General features: G+C 37.8%; 1 protein-coding gene across 9 annotated transcripts in view; it reads right to left on the minus strand.

Moving 5' to 3' along the window:
- The window catches only part of TENM3 (teneurin transmembrane protein 3), a 323,167-nt gene that overhangs the window by 87,577 nt on the left and 218,172 nt on the right, over positions 1–17,418 (minus strand). For 8 of the 9 annotated variants that reach the window (XM_086464013.1, XM_086464012.1, XM_086464011.1 and 5 more), the window contains 2 exons: positions 9,574–9,696; positions 2,426–2,640 (listed from right to left, as the gene is read on the minus strand). In XM_086464013.1, coding sequence (XP_086320139.1) covers positions 2,426–2,640; positions 9,574–9,696 — 338 coding nt within the window. The remainder of the gene's footprint in view (positions 1–2,425; positions 2,641–9,573; positions 9,697–17,418) is intronic. The other variant, XM_086464015.1, reaches the window with a different exon arrangement.

Raw genomic sequence — 17,418 nt, forward strand, 5'->3', positions numbered from 1 at the left:
CAGCATGGACATTCACGTGTTTTTCTAATACGCTCCTATGACACTTGGAGCTATATGAGTAAACTGCCCTATCTGATGGAAGGATGCAGTGAAGCCCAGAATTAGCTGTTAGACTGACCCTGCCAGCTCTGCCTGGCTTGCAGTAAAGAACTTTGTCAAGCCATAAGGGTTAGAGGAAATAAGAAAACAATAAACAGATTTATGCTTGTAAACCCCTCAGTGTTCTGTTTCATTAGACATCCTTTTGCCTAAATACCTTTTTTGCTTATATAAGCTACTTTGGTAAAATAGGTATTTTACCAGTACAAGTCTTCATCAAAGTCCCGTGATTAGGACTTTGCTACAGAAAGGCCTAAACTGTTGAGAAAAAAATTCAGTCCACTTTTTTCCCCCCATGTGCAGGAGCATGGTCACAACCTGCCCCCTTCCCCCAGCTGCTCACTGGAACTGCTTTTTTAGGAGATTACATACATGCTTTATCTCAGGCACCTAAACCAGACATCATTGGGTTCAAGGCCTTATAAACATTCTGATAACCCCTCACCCTTGGGAACCTTCAGCAGCCCTAGAAGTTCACTAGGGCACTGATAAGTAAGCATGCCTAACTTTTCAAGGTATCAAGTGTCAGTTAAATGGTTTGTAAAAAATACTCTAATTATACACCAGGCAAAAATAGGACAAGAGAGCTTGACCTATATCCTGGGAACAATATATCCAAAATGTCACAGAAATTACAGAAGATATAGTACCAGGATTCGCATATGATTCTTTCTGTTGTATCATCCTTAAACATGAACAAGCACTTGGGCAGTCGAATCCGAAGTGGAAGGAATCTGTGTAACACAGGTGATGTGAAACAGATTTAGTTATCTCATTTTCCTAAGTTTTTGGATAAAGGTTACCTCTATTTCAATCTTTTGCCAGGATAGGGAATCGTCATTTTTCATAGATGTATCTACTTGCATAACTTCTTATATAAATGCACAGTCCAGATCAGCTTCTTCAGTTTTATTCATTCTTGCCACACATGTATTCTCCTAGCTCCTGCTATTATTGTTATCATTGAGATGGCATTTGTATTCCAAACCCCTATTTCCAATGCCTGATAACTTTCTGAATCAATTTTCTTTGAGCTAGAATTTCTCGTGCTTGGCATCAGCCTGAGGGTGGGTGTTCATATGTGAAAGTCTGAAGAAAATCCATTTAATCGTTTTTATGAGGATCAAAATTTTAAATAAACATAAGTGTATTTTCTGCATTCAGTAAATTGTAGTTTAACGGAAACTAAACTAAAAAATAGAGCCAATGTAATATTTGAATTTTGCAGCTATGGATTTGCTATTGCAACTGTGTATGAGGCATCAACAGTCAAGCTCCATTCTGTTATACCATTAGGTTGCTATACTTAGGAATGTGTCCAAGGCAAATCCATAGAACTAAAAAAAAAAAAAAAATCAGTAAGACATTGCGTAATTCTCCTAATGGGGTAGAAGAGCATGAGCTCAACTCCCTTTCCAGGTGGAAAAATGGTTCAGAGCCAGCACTTGGGCAAATATTGAGCTGAAAGAAATGTAAACTTGGAGGGTCTTACATCTTAAAAATAAAATCTGGATAAAACTGATTCTAAAATACTGTCTCTGACAATGATTCTGCCCTTCTCCTGCCACTCGAGAAGGCTATTCATTCTTTTAGACTTCAACTTTTCTATAACCATGCATAGAAGGTGTTTCTTTGCTACTACACAAAGGCATGATCATATGCAATAAAAAAGTGTCATTAGAAATCTTCTGAGGGGTGGAGCATAATAAATCCCCTGGGACACATCAGAACAAACTTTCAAGACACTAGATGCCTAGTGAAGACTAAGACTTTTACAACGCCAGTTCACTGTATCTTTGTAGACACATATTATGTATTTTTTTCTTTTACGTATTTATTTAGTGAGACGCCAAGCTGTAAACACTGCAGCATTTGCTTGTAGAGCAAACTGAAACTTCCTTAAAAAAATAGTGTCATCTTGCTTGGAAATTTGGCTAATGTGGTCTTTGCCAGGCACTCTCAACTACATGTGTGGCCATAAAATGCTATATTAGTTTGCTTAGGTTTTTAAAGATATGTCTATATACTACAGAAGGAAAAAAGTACCTTTAAATTCCGCATGCAACAACTCCATATCTAAAGCATCATCATTGCTCACGGCACTCAAAACAGCTCATAAATAAGAATACCCACCCATTTTAGATCCCATCACTTACAGTATTATAAATTATTTGGACATCACATGAGATCAATAAAGTACAAGAAGTAAAAATAAAACTGAGCAAAATGGAAAAGGATGTAATCCTGAGAAAGAAAAAAAGATATAAATGATACAAGCTCACAATTTTCAGTATTGTGTCCTACTTTTAATGCAAGCAGTTCTCACCTGAGTGTGTGAAGGTGGTAAGCCTTTTCGGCCATATACTCCAATCAATGCATCTTTCTGAAGGGATATATTGAATTTTAGAAATTGTGGCTGATCAATGAAGAGTTGTGATCTCCAAAAAATCCCAGGGGGAACTTCTTGTATTGCTCTTCGGCCTATATCAAGTTCTCCAGAATCTATAGTGTTGTTTTCTTGTGCAAATCCCCCTGATTTTCCTGACAGGTTAGAATAATAAGAGATCGAAAGTTAGCACACCTTTCTTGCTTTCAATCACCCTTCATACAAGCCATCAGATATTTAGGATCACCTCAGATAAAATGTTACCTGACAGTCTTTCTGAATATAAGATCGCAGGGAATTCACTGATTTGGAAATAAAAAGGCAAAGATACCACAAATACCTACCAAGTAAAAATACTGTAACTTCCCTAATCACTAGCATTACGGAAATGGTTTTAGGATCTACATTAAACTATTCATTTTTTTCCCCCAAGTATTTTAACAGGAGTTTTCCAGCATAAAGTCTCACACCAAAAAAAATAAGGTAAAGGGAAATGCAGCATATAGATTTTCAGAATAATAGATACATAAACTTAAGCAGTCAAGAGAACTAATATACAGTCTTTCCTACATTAAATATCAGGGAATTTATACAATGCTAACAATGTCTACAGCTCTGGTTTCCTATTTTTTGGTTTTGCATTCTCCCCCCAAAAGGGCAATGTTTCTTGCTCCACTGTGCCTGTGTCCTTATGCCTTCGCTCTCCATAATGCCTACATCCTCTGCACTCCCTAGTCTCAGCCCCAAGCTTGTTTTCACCTCCTTGTCCACACTGTCTCTTGAATAAAATATACATGAGCATGTCAAAGTGTGGTACTTTCACTATTTTCTATAGCATGGATATGTATTTGTCCTACAGGCCAATTACTAGGAATAAGAACACAGCACTGAAGGGCATTAATGATTTTTCTCTGTAAAGCATTTGTGCAACTATCAGTTAGCCTTAGGAGGCCAGTGATGATGTCTTGGAAATGCCCAGAAGAAGCAAAGAAGATGCTAACATGCAAAAGACACATGATGTCAATTGCTAATGCTGAAAAACCTGACTACTGGTTGTGGCATTAACAAAGAAGAAAATAAAGCTGTAAACTTTAGATACCCCCAACAAACTTTTTGTTCAAGCGGGTTAGTCCAGGCAACAGAGGCTGAATCTACACTGCAGCTGGAGTACAGAACAGTATCATACAACCTGCGAGGCTCTGTGCTATCCTGGTGAAGCATCATCAAATAAATGAAAGTGGTAAAACTGTTCCAGCCCCAAGGCCTGAAGAGAAGGACCTGAGGGTGCTGGATGATGATAAGCTCAACATGAGCCAGCAACGTGCGCTTGCAGCCAAGAAGGCCAACCATATCCTGGGCTGCATTGAAAGAAGTGTGGCCAGCAGGTTGAGGGAGGTGATTCTCCCCCTCTGCTCTTGTGAGACCCCACCTGCACTGCTGTGTCCAGCTCTGGGGCCCCCAGCATAAGAAAGACATGGACCTGCTTGAGCTGATCCAGAAAAGGGCCACGAAGATGATCAGGGGGCTGGAGCACCTTCCCCATGAGGACAGGCTGAGAGAGTTGGGGTTGTTCAGCCTGGAGAAGAGAAGGCTCCAGGGAGACCTTATAGCAGCCTTCCAGTACCTAAAGGGGGCCCACAAGAAAGCTGGAGAGGGACCTTTTACAAGGGCATGTAGTGATAGGACAAGGGGTAATGGCTTTAAACTGAAAAAGGATAGATTTAGATTGGATGTAAGGAAGAAGTTCTTCACCATGAGGGTGAGGCACTGGAACAGGTTGCCCAGAGAAGTTGTGGCTGCCCCCTCCCTGGAAGCGTTCAATGGGGCTTTGAGCAACCTGGTCTGGTGGAAGGAGTCCCTGCCCATGGCAGGGGGGTTGGAACTAGATGATCTTTAAGGTCCCTTTCAACCCAAACCATTCTATAATTCTGTGACGACCCTGAAAGGCACTGGGCTGGACACTATGGACAGCACAGGTCTGTGATACCTCTGAGATCTCCACATTGCCCCTGGTTGTACTACACACATACACGTTAAATCTGACAAAGATTACAAATCTTCCTCAAAGCTCGTCAGCAAACAAATTGTCATTTAGTTGTGGTAGTGTCTTCTACCTGCCAGATTCATAGGAAACAGAACTACTAAACCCGATGCACTAAAGAAGTGGTTTGCACAAACCATCACCACTCAGCTTTAAAATCTGGGATGGTTTAGATGAGTTTGCATCAAGTCTGTTTGAGGCCAAAGACTCAGATCTGATGTTCAGACACCACCTTCATGATGTGCGGCAGGACATAGGCAGTCTTGGAAGACGGTGCCAGGGTCAAAGCCTACTTCAATCTGATAGAATCAGTGCTGTCAAATCTAGACTAAGATGCAAAGATGTGTCTAAGAACTTGCCTACCAATACATGTCAACTGTGGAGTAAGCAAGCATGCCATGTTTAAGCAGCTGGCATATCAAGGTGAGCCTTGAGTGAAGCAATATAAAGAAAAATGGAACTGTAGTTAAAATCTTACAGTCCACTGTTTTTACCAATTTAAACTCTTTTTTTCCAGCAGCTAGTCTATTATAAAGATTTAACAAAATCTATCTGAATGTGATAAGCATGTTCAAGTGATGCTGACCTGTTTGTGTACAAGTGTTCTGAAGAACTGACAACACTCTGTTGCTGCCCTGTCTTTTATGTTCAAATTCTACATGATTCATCATTTGACAGAACAAACTGACACAACCTTTTTGCAAACATTTAGACTTTAAAAAATGAGATTAAAATCTGAAATGCCAGGTGAGGTCACAGACTGATCCTCGCCACTTTTTGTGCATCCAAGATGAACAGAGACTGCTGCTGAATTAAACAGGTACAGAAGCACTACCGAGTGGCCTAGAGTATCATCAGAGCTGTGCCACAGTGGTGTTGCAGTCTCTGAAAATGTCTCACTTACAGGATCATCATATTAACCAGTGCTGAGAAGAGCACTTCTGCTGAGAAGAGACAGTGAAATATCTGATCTTGGAGAAACCACTTTTTTTACGCTTTTCAGGATAAGCCTGATGCTTTTCTAACTTTGGACTTAACGTATTCTAGAAGATGAATCTGTATTCACTATTTCATTTCATTTAAGCATCTCTCAAAATCATCCCTAGCTGTTTGCCCTCCTAAGAATAGGATGTTCATTATTCTTTGTTCCCTGTTGTATCTCAATGGGCATAAGAAAAATCTTAGTAGTGTCATAATTTCCTCTTCACTTTCTAAATAGCAACAGTTCTTATACACAGTCAAAATATGAAATGTCACGTTTATTCACACGATTCCGTGACGTAACGGTCCAAATAAGAAACCCAATTTTAAAATACCTAGCCTCCTAAATATATTCTCTTTCACTATACTGCTTCTCTACCCCTAAAATTTCTTTTTTCACAGACCATCTCCAGAAGACAGTAACACAAACACACATAAATATTTATAGGTAAATAATATTTATATCATCATTATTACTTATATTGCTAGATACAGTATTATTTAATTTACAAAATACATTAATTTGCTAGATCACATACTATCTAACATATACAATCATTATATGATGCATTTGTGATACCAATAATCCCATGCATTATGGCTAATTAGTAGGTAAAATAGTTGTAAAATTTAGTATTTGTAAATTGTATTTCAACTGTCTGAGGTTAGGGTGGACAAAATCCTGAGCTAAACAAATATTTAAAGCAATAAACAATATTTAATTGTTTATAATTCAATATTATACAGGAAAAATAATTCATAAATATCACTAAAATGACATGAAGCCAAACTCCCTCTCCTTATTTGCAAACATTCTATAGATTAAAAGATACATGTGAATAACTGAGTATCTATAACACAGAATAAAAATGAATGCACAACCAAAACACAAACAACAATAATTGCCATATAGTGTCACACATAATATCATTTTCCATCCTTCAAAGGCAGTACTAATTAGAATACTAGGTTGCAAGGCTGGATTTACAGACAGTCAATAGCGTGTTCTCCCATTCCATTGAATAACCTTGTATTCAGTTCTTTTTCTTTGAGACATCTGCTATATATCCTTCTGCAACAACCGTTTCAAGAAATGAAATCAAATTCCTCCTTCACCACATACCATTTTAGAAAAAATCCCCAACACAACATCTAACTAAGAAGTTACTATACCCTTAATTAATGAGATACCATAAACAAAACAAAAAACCCCAAGTATAATGTATTTTAATAAGTATAATCTCAAAAAGCGCATCTAAGTAAGCCAAAAGAAATGCCCCTTTTTCCATTCACTTTTTTCCTCTCTTACACTTTTTAAAAATCTGCAATTAGGCATATACATCATAAACTATCTCCAAATTGCACATAGGTTTTATATGACATAAACCAGCCAGTAACATGTGAGATGTGACCAATTGCTAGACCACAATGGTTAAACAAGTTGGTTTTTAACTTTTCTATTGCCTAGTTATAAAAACTGATAAAGCACTGATGCACGTCAAGTAAACGTGTTTGATTAAACACGGTTTACAAATTACTTTGGAGAACCTAAACTGAAATGGCCTATAAAATTCATCCTGTCCTTAGAAAATACACACTCTTATGCCACCTTATGCAGCCCTGAGTCATGCCTTTCTGGATAAGCAGGTGGTATGTCGCCAGCAGTCCATGTAGAGAGAAGCACTGGAAGAGGAAAAAAAAAACCCACAAAAGAAACAAACAAAAAACCTTTGGAAAAGGCTTGTTCAGAGATTCAAGCTTCTCTTACCAAATGATTTGCATTTAAGGATGATTTAACATGCTTTTACTGTCAATTTATGACTGTTTCTAGGTAAACCACAGCTGAATTTTCTCCAGAGGTCATGAGCATGCATCTCAAATATCAAACAAAGTACCTGTACTTCTGAATGGCAAATGAATGCCTGGGATCTAGGACATAGTGGGCTATGATTTTCTGACCAAAGCAGGCCCAGTATTATCCAAAGTTTAGGCAAGAGAGAGTTGAGGAAAATGCATGGCCCATACAACACTGGGAATTTCTCCCATCTAGATCAGAGTATAAGAATACTACTGGGGCTAAAGAGAGGCAGTACTGAAAGTTGTTCAGCTGTTGAAGTATCCAAATCAAGATTTTCCTGATTCTTCCTTACAGTTTTCAGTAACAAGTATGATAGCACAGGGCTCCCCTCCTTAAATTTCACATCTAGTCATCACACTTTCCCTTCTGCTTAACCTTCCTTTTGTGGCTTAAAATGTGTATTTTCTGGTCTGGTTAGTATTAGTGTATGCTGATAAATGACCACTTACCATATTCTGCAGAGGACAGCATTTTAACAGTGGATGGAATAAAACCTGTTTTCTTGTACGGTATTTAGGAAGGAAAAACGGGATTTCATATACTTGTTATTTCCTTTTATTTTTGAGACAAAGTGTAACAGATTTTAATTTGTAAAAAAATTTCAAAATTATCAAGGGGAAAAAGAACAATTTATATTTATAGAATATTTATGAAAACATGTATGTATTTTATACGAGAAAGTATACTGGCTACTGAGGGCAGAAGACAGTGGAATGATGAGCTGTCACTGTAGCATCAATATTCATTAACCATACAGTAGCTTTTTGCTATTAATTCAAAACAAGTAAGAACACAGATAGAGATAATGAATATCTAAGTGCAAGAAAACGGCAGTAGGGTAAAGGAAATGAAAAAAGAAAAAGTCCTGCTGGAGAAGTTTCATATGCTTCTGATGATGACAAAAAGAATGAACTGAGGGGTATCTTTTCTATAACTTGGGAGCTGTGATAACTTGAAAAATTTTCAAGATGTCAGCTGCTGGCAGATGCTCCCTCCTCCTCAGTGGTAAGGAGGTCAGCTCTACCTTGTGAAAGGGAAAATGGATTTTTGTGTAATGAAGCAAACACCACATTCATCAACCATTTAAATCAAGTTTTCCATTCAAAATCTATTGCTTTCAAAGCCTCCGTTAGCCAAAAGTGCACAGGCTCTTTAATGTTTTGAGAATCTTAAAGGGCAACATGGAAAAAGGTCGATAAAATATAATCCCTTTATGTGATTTGTATTTCAAAAGCTCCTACAACAAAATTAATAAAGTTGGGTGTTTTGTTTTTCTTTTTTTACTTTGTATATTAGTTGGATGATTCAGATGCTAGAGACTGAGAAAACAAATGAACATATTATACATGACCTATTACATTTCAGACAGAAATTAAAAAAAAATAAAATCATCATCATCTCTAGAGATAAACAGAAGCCATTTCATAGCAAGGTCATCACGCCATAGGAAACTCCTTGATCATGAGTTGCCTTCTAAACACAGCTAAGAGAGCTTTGAAAATATGCAAAACCTCCCTGAAGTGCCTTTTCTGGTGCTAGTTCTTCAGAAAAAGATATTATGCCTCCCCTGCCACAGACAAGGCTTTTGTCTGAAAACTATCCAGAGCTCATTGGGACTTCCGAAGATCGAACCTTGTTATCAGGTCCCCCTTATGAAATAATGTGTCCTGTCACCTCGGGCTCCTTGGCTTTGTTGTGGCCACTTCTGCAGCATGAGACCCCAGCCACCCCAGCCCCTCAGGCAGGATAGTCCAAGCCAGCCTCAGTACCATCTTGCTACCCCTGAGGACCCACAACAATCATTACATTATGGAAGATTTTAGAGTAAGAGGAGGTTCTGCTTCTCATGCGAAGGAGCTTTTCTGTACTTATAACATACTACATGTAAATTCCCATGAGGAATTTTTGTTGACAGCCAGCTTTCCTGGTAAGATCAACATTATTGTCCAGGATCCATCACTCCCTTCACATGCTAGGTAGGAGAAACGGTGCGTTCTTTTCAACTGAAATACAGCTCCTGTTTAATATACATCTCCTGTTTAATATCTACATACCTATTTAACATTACTATTACTTACAAATGCTGTGTACGTCCATTAAATATACAGAGTTTCAGAGGAAAATTGTTAAAGTCTGGCAATGTAAATAAGACATGAAGAAAGGAAATGCTCCAAAAGAAGGAGAGAAATTGGTGCCTGTTTCACTTACCATTTTCTCCAGCAGGTACAGTTACAGGATGTGTTGGCACAGTATCAGAATTCACTTTTCCATTCTCAAATGTATCATTTTCAGTTTGCTGCAACTGCCAGTTGAGGCCAAACAGATGCATTGCTGGTGGTAAAGGATACAGGTTATTTGATACTCTTAACCACAATGACAAATCACACAAATAATGGCCTTCCATGCTTGGCAGCAGAATAACAACTTGTACATTAAAAAATTAAATTACAGGAACAAGCATTGACAGACTAATAGTTGAACTTAGCAATGGCACTAAGCAATTACTACCACTGTCCTTTAATGATACAGTGCTTTCGGTGAGCACAGTTGACAGAAAGCTCACCAGTCTCATTTTGAGTCTTTTATCGGTCCCAAATCAATGTTCAAAATGATAGGCAGTAATTATGTCCTTTTCTCTTTTTTTCATTTTTGATCCTTCTGAAGAGACGAACCATTTAAGTGAGCTCCTAAATGACCTACTAAAATAAATTATTTCATCAGCAGATGGATCCATTCTGGCCAGCCAGAAATGGAAAAGAAACAATGTAAAAGGAGAGGAAGGAGGGTGCTGTTGGTGTTGCAGGGCTAACCTAAGACATGAACACTCCTTTTCATGCTGTCACCAATACCCTGCACAACCTCCAGTTAGGTGCCCGTTCCCCACACTAGTCTACAGAATGAGGCCAAGACCATTAGCAGAGATGGAAACACTGGGGCACTTCACTCTGATGATGATAGTGCATAAGCTAGGTTTCTGAACTACATAATTCCTCACAACCACGTTTATTAGAAAGGTGATACCATGTTCAAAAGTTTAGCTAAGCTAATTACGAAAGACAGAGTCAACCTTCCATGGTGTTTGGGGGAACTACTTAAGGAACCTTGGTATCACCAGGGACTAATGAATGCACCCCTCCGTCTAAACTTTTAGAGACAAAATATGGGAAAAAAAAAATCACCGTAATGCTATACTGTGAAACACATAACATATGCAATTTCTTGCTATCTATGGTGTATTGTGTTTGGTATATAACATAGGTTTGCTCATTCCTGACAGCAGTTATCTCCAAAGCTAAAATAGTCTTTCAGTGCTGCTAGGGAATAAAAATACATTGGAAAAAACCTCTGTAACAATGTATTTTAACTATTAGTGCAAAATATAAGGAAGATAATTCACTGTATCTTGTTGCTTCTGCACCTTATGTCTCTGAAACAGATGACTGCTATAGTAGTTGATTAATTTATTCATTCCTTCTATCCAAATGACAAACTATTCTTCATCCCTTTTGGTTTAATCTCTGATCTTTCAACATCTCTGTATTGACCATGGAGCCTTCACTTAAGACGAACAGGCATCAGTGGAAGTTTAGTTGGGCAGGCAGCAAACACTGCAGAATTAAGACCCTCTCTGCCAGGTCTTTGCCTTAAACCCTCCCCCTTACCCTCAACAAAACAAAAAAACTAGAATGCAACCAAAGACCTGTTTCTGAACGCTTCAAAGACTATAGATGACATATCTCTTTGTTCCAAGTCTCTGACTCTACTATTACTCTTCTTTCTCAGACCTTAAATTGCCTGTCAAAGCCTGATAATGTAGAATGTTCCTTGACCCTCAAACCTTATTTCTTTTTTCCCCTCTCATCTCTTGTTAAACCATAAATCCGAACACCACCATTTTTGGCACATCACTGGAATTAGCCATTATTATTTTGGCCCTACCTCAGTCGAAATTCTTATTTATGTATTAATCATCTGGTGATTGTATCTGTTTTAATACATTTCATCAAAATCCCTAGGATCAAACTCTACTATCTGTTATACTCACTTCACCGGCAGCAATGAAGACTGCAAATAGCTAAATACTTCATGATTCAAACCCAGTACATTTCTTGTCTTCAGTCTGGAGGTCTAAATCACCTCTCCTAACTTTGCTAGCTTCTTATCACTTCTAATACTCTTCAGGAGAAAAAAAAAAGAAAGTGACATTAATTTTGTAACTCTAGAAGTGCATCCCTTCCAAACACATGAGCTTAGGACACCATTAACAGCTCTGTCTGCTGGTGCTGTGTACATGCCCTGTGCCTCTTCATGTTCCACTGAGAGATCAGAAGGAGAAACTCAAACATGACCTTTTAGCCATTCCCTCATAATTCAAAACAGCTGGAATTTGAAGTCTTCAAAGGCAAGGACTGTAGGATCTATATTGATTACATCTCAAAGAACCATAGCTACGACAAGGTAAGTGACAATTACCTTTTCTTTGTGTTTGTACTGATGTAAGTCCTGCTGTAGTTCACTGTCAAAGATGGTAAGTAATACTTGTATCCCTCAATAATACTATTGCTCTCTCAACTTTGACACTGACCTAGCACCACGTTCAATAAATGATGTCTAATAAAAATGAAGAGATAGATACAGGCAGCTGTTTCACAGATTGTGAATATCGGGATATTTTTGACGCAGACCAAAAATGTTGCTTGACAACTTCAATGACAACCCAAAACTTACAGTGTGTACTAATACACCAAATAATTCAACTACGTAGTCTCTCTGAGACAGCACTATGGAATTCAGAGAATTCTCCTTTCACTACAAACATAGGAGAACAACATGAAAGAATTAGTCTTGTTGATACAGGATCAAAATACAAGGCACAATTTCTGTAGAGAGGAAGAACTTTAAGAACATGGGTAAATTGCCTGATTAAGATAAAATAAGGGACTATTTTGTCAGTTAAGATTGGTGTCTTCTCAGCCAGCCACCTAATATAAAAGCAAACTTTAAGTTCTTATCAGTGTTATAAGGACAGTAAGGCACCTGTTAAAAATTCTTGATGCCCCAATGAGTCTGATAAGCAGCACCTGCTACTGGTAACTGCACACTGAGAGCACACCTCAGCAGGGGGTCTGAGACCTGCATGTCAAATGTTATGAACTAGTTCTGAATTTCCAGAGGGGGAATGATGCAGGCAGACTGCAGTGGTGTATATGTTTGTTTGATTTCCTCAGGTCTAGAAAAGGATGAAGACTTTCTTTCATCTTTGGGATGGGGATGTTAGAGTTCAATCTCCTTCTCTGTTTCTATTATGTTCAGAGAAATGGTAGGTTTACTACTTTCTATAAAGAATTTGATATATGAAACAAAATCAAAGCAAAAACATATACAGCAAAATATATTTACCTATTCTCAGCTGCCAATTTAGTCCCAAATCTAATGTAAAGCAGTTTCCTGATTTTTTGATTAGATATTGCCTGTCAGGTCTGGTTTATTCCCATTTAATTTGGCATTTATTTGGTGTTAGACAATGACAATGAAGACAAGAGACCCTACCTAGAGTAATTAGTTCTGAGTCTGTCAAATCTATGAGGGTACTAACACTGGAACAGCTTTCAATACTGGCATATCTTTGATGGCAGCAAGGACTTGTCTGAGAATGCCAGATGCCTCTAACCAGAAGGCACGCAGCTTATGATGGTTGGTTGTGGTCACAGACCACAACTCAATCCAAATAACCCAGAGCTGCAAGCATGGATGAATCCTCAGAGGATGGGAGAAAAGACAGGTTGTCACAATTCCAAATGTGCCCCAAAACCCTAACAAAGGCCTCCTTTCACTTGTATCAAGAACTGGGATGATTGCTCCCATCGTGGAATAGGATGACTTTTTAAGCAGAGAAACAGATGATATCTTTTGCCTATTCTGCTGTTTCAGTCTCCATGTCTATTCTGCAAAGTAATCTCTAGCTACCAACAGATCCTCTGCACTTGCTGGAGTTATGACAGCATTTTATCTTGAGACTGATGGAGCTCTTTAAGGTGGTATTTGCACCATTACTAGCCAGCATTATGGCCAGCCTTCACCTAGTGCGGTGATAGTGTAAATGGTGAGGACTCCATTCCCTCTAACAGAGTGGGAAGGAGAGGCATAAGAGAGGAAAAAGTCCTTTAGGATCTGTGCTGCTCTTGGCATGAACATAGCACCAGTGTCTAGGTGGTGCTGGTGGATATGGCTGAATTCTCCAGAAAAAATCTCAAACATACAAGCAGTAACCAAACTAACAGTTGGGCTTCCCCCCAACCCCCCTGATATTTCTGCAAAGCAGAACATGCCAAATGGACTGGGATATTTGAAAGATTCAGAGCTCAGATTAAAGAAGTGCATTTATACCTACAGTAGCGTTGATGTTATTACAAAAATGCTATATTTTGTTACAGGCTATCGCGTAACCTTACCATCTGTCACAACACAGTTCACTGAAGGATTTCTGAACCACCTTAAACAGCTTTTCCAAGCTTGGATGACCTTACCTTTCACTCTGTAATTAATGTCTGGTTATTTTGGTTTGTGATCAGCCTACAAGGCCTTCATCTCCACTTAATAATTAAAATAGCAACTAGGAATACATTTCAGAGTAAATACTTGAAAAAAATATTATAAGTAGTTTACACTATGTAAAACATTTCACAATTAACTACTTCAGGAAGAAGTTGCTGTTATCAGGCCATTTCATTCTTTCAACATTGCCAGCCTATTTGTCTTGCATTCTGCTTTCTCAAGGTAGTATTGCTGTGCTTTATGCATTCGCTTTACAAGGAATTTGCTCTTGAGCAAACACACTGTATTATCACTTCAAAACCGTCTCTGAGACTTTCTTCAGCAAGCCAAAAAGAAATCAGTCCCTTTATTAGTAAGCGGTAAGATAGAAAGATAATTTATGTAACTACATGGCAGAACTAGAACGGTGAGAGCTGACAACTACCTGCTGCATTTGACTGGGGAGTGCTTTCCCTTTGCTGGCTTGCTCGCTAGCTCAAAGCTCTCTTCTGCCAAAGTCACGAGGCACAAAAAAGAACTGTAACAGAAAAGCAATTTATGTATCTGTTTCTCCATTTAGCAAACATCGGGCTTGTCTGGATTTTTTTTTTTTCTCCCCATATGCTTGAATGGTAAGAGGATAGGGACAGCTAGTTGATAAAGAAATTAGACAGGTGTTAGCATTCTCCAGTATCCAGGATGTAGCTCTGAAGTGAAAACACAGCTTGGCCACAGATGCGAACATACATACAATGCTGGGGTTTATGATTGCTATCAGAAAGAAAGAATATTTTTTTCTTTGTAGGAAAGAGTAGCAATATGCAATAAAACCCACAGAAAGTTATTTATTGTTCTGGTCAAAATTCAAGGGCATCTCTATTGTAACTCACCAGGATCAGCCATATCTTTTTTAAAGTACTGTAAGTGACAAATAGGTTCATATGAAAAACAAAGGGAATAGCAAAGACTCTGTGAGCTGTGCAAGTAAAAGTATTAAAGATGCAGGTGATAAGGATGAACAAGCAAAACCATACGCACGTAAGCAGAGGCTTTATTTACAGAAGTAGCCCTACAGTAACTGGAGAGGTATCTGAAGTTTGAGTCTGAAATCTCTGAAGTACTGCTTGGAAGTGCCAGTAATTCAACAGCTTCCATTCTGAAGCAGGTAAACTTGCTTTTTGCAGTGAAAGAATTCTAAATGTGACACAGTGCATTTCAGGGGAACAAGAATTCACAGACAGAAGGACGCTTTTAAGTAGAAAGAAGCAGCAACAGAGTTGCTGAATTGGGAAATGGAGTTACAACGTTCCTCCAGCTCTTCTTTGAATAACGACAGATGAAAAATTAACACTAGACAGCAGAAAGAAAAAACACTGGCTATCTCTGAGTAGCATGCATCTCCCCAAGACCTCTGGAGATAAGGCCTGTGGAATATGTTCTATAAACATAAAGAATGTGACACTGTGGGAAAAGCTGGCAAGAGGAATGGAATGATGTTGGTAACCCTCCTTCCCTTCTCCCATGCGTTTTAGAAGGTATGGTAATCAAGTCTTATTATTCATAAAGCTGTGCTTGAAGATGAGCTTCTTGCTAAGATATTGAACTCATCTTCCAGGACTGCTACTGCTACATATTTCTGGGTGCTGGTGCTTTCAAACCATGATTTACAAAATTGCTTCCCTAGAATTAAATAGAATAATATATATGCACACTTGCACATAAGGAAAAGTGAATATCATTTATATTTAAAGCAATGCAAAAAGATTATAATTTAAACTAAGCAAATTGGAATTATTGCTCAATCTTATTGAAGGATTATCTTCTAGTTCATCTCCCTGTTGGCAATACATTTTCAAATGAAATATTTGAACATTGAAGTGGTTTTTAGAATTATCTCCCATATATTTTTCTTGCAGCTATAATTAGAATCTAAACCTATTTTATTCTGAAGGACCTGGAGTGGACCAGAAGATGTGCAAATCAGCTGTCAGTGATTTGCATTCATTTGCTTTTTTCTAAGATAATAGGATGCCTTGGATGCTGCTGCAGATCAAATAGTGAATTAAAAATAGTTAATTAAAATTTAAAATAAATTGAATTAAAAGTTACCAAGACAAGTTCTTTATTTATTACTGTTTTTCTCAAATCAACAAAAAGCCTGTTATTTCTAAATTTAAAATAACTTAAAAGTACATGATTTTGAGCATCTTCAAAAGGTTAGCCACCAGAAGCATCATATAAAAGCTTCCAAACCTATATTCTGAATGTAAAACATTTCTGTATAGCATTATATGAAAAAATTAGCGATACCTATCAAGATCAATACAGTAACTGAAAAAGTGTGGTCTCTTTCCTTTTATCCTGAACTGTTGAATGGGTCCATTGATTTTACGTTTCACCTGCGAAAAAAATCCAACCTTTATACTCTATTCCTCATTTTCTCTTGGAACCTTTTAACAAAAGATTTGCAAAACACATCACAAAAAATTGCCTAGGAAAAATATAGCCACAAAGATGTATCAGCTATCTGCTATGGATAAACTCACTTTCTTTTACCACTAATCAAAAATGATTATATGCTATTATAAAGTATTGTTGCACTTGAACTGTTAAGAAAGATGTGTGGTAGTCTTGGTGTAACTAGTTTTACTACATTCACACAAAAATGGAACACTTATTCCTCTGGAAAACTTATATGGCTAGATGTCTTGTTTTAGTTGTCAAGCCAGGGACTTTTATATAATAATGGTCTAATTCTGTCAACAGCATTATGTGACGCACATTCAAAGCTTAAGGGAGAATCCAGAATTCTTAAAACAGAAAAAAAGACCATTATTCAGTAGCCTCTTATTTAAATAAGATGTATCTGTTATGTCTTGTTGCAGATTTGCCCATTTATTCTGATGATCATCCAACATTCCCCACTAGGTAATGGTCTTCAGTATTACCTAAATAGTCTTTAGTATTATCCTGGGCTTTCTCCTGAAAATAGCTTATTTTTTTTCAGATAATGTTGTTCACAGTTAACAAGGTGGTGAAAAATCATTACAGGTACAGAAACAATGCGGAATTGCATATTAGATTGCTGACTCCTTTGAGATGAGGGTTGTTTTGTCTCTCTTAGTTCATACAAAGGCATGAAAAACATTCCATAAGTTTTGGGTTTCTATCTAACAAAGTCATAACCAATGATTTTGTTGTCAAGTATTGTGGGTGAGAAAAAAAAAAATCCCCTGATTTATGCTTTTCAAGACTGGGTTAAGACTGCAGGATAATTACTTCTCTGTATTCCTCCAGGAATTTCTTTACTCTCTTCCTTCTCAATCTTTAACCCTTTCCTTTTTCTCCCTTACACTCACTCTCTGGAAAACAGCTGAGGCTCAGGTTCCTGCCTATCTATTTTAGTTTTTTTTCCACAACTCCAACAGGATTCTTGCTCAGGGCGACATCCTTTAGATCGCAGTCCTCATAAAACAAGTGTTAAGAAAAGCAATGATGTCTGTCTCAAAGTTCATTGGA

This window comes from Leptosomus discolor, chromosome 4 (genome assembly GCF_034619465.1).
Source record: "Leptosomus discolor isolate bLepDis1 chromosome 4, bLepDis1.hap2, whole genome shotgun sequence".
Taxonomy (NCBI): domain Eukaryota; kingdom Metazoa; phylum Chordata; class Aves; order Leptosomiformes; family Leptosomidae; genus Leptosomus; species Leptosomus discolor.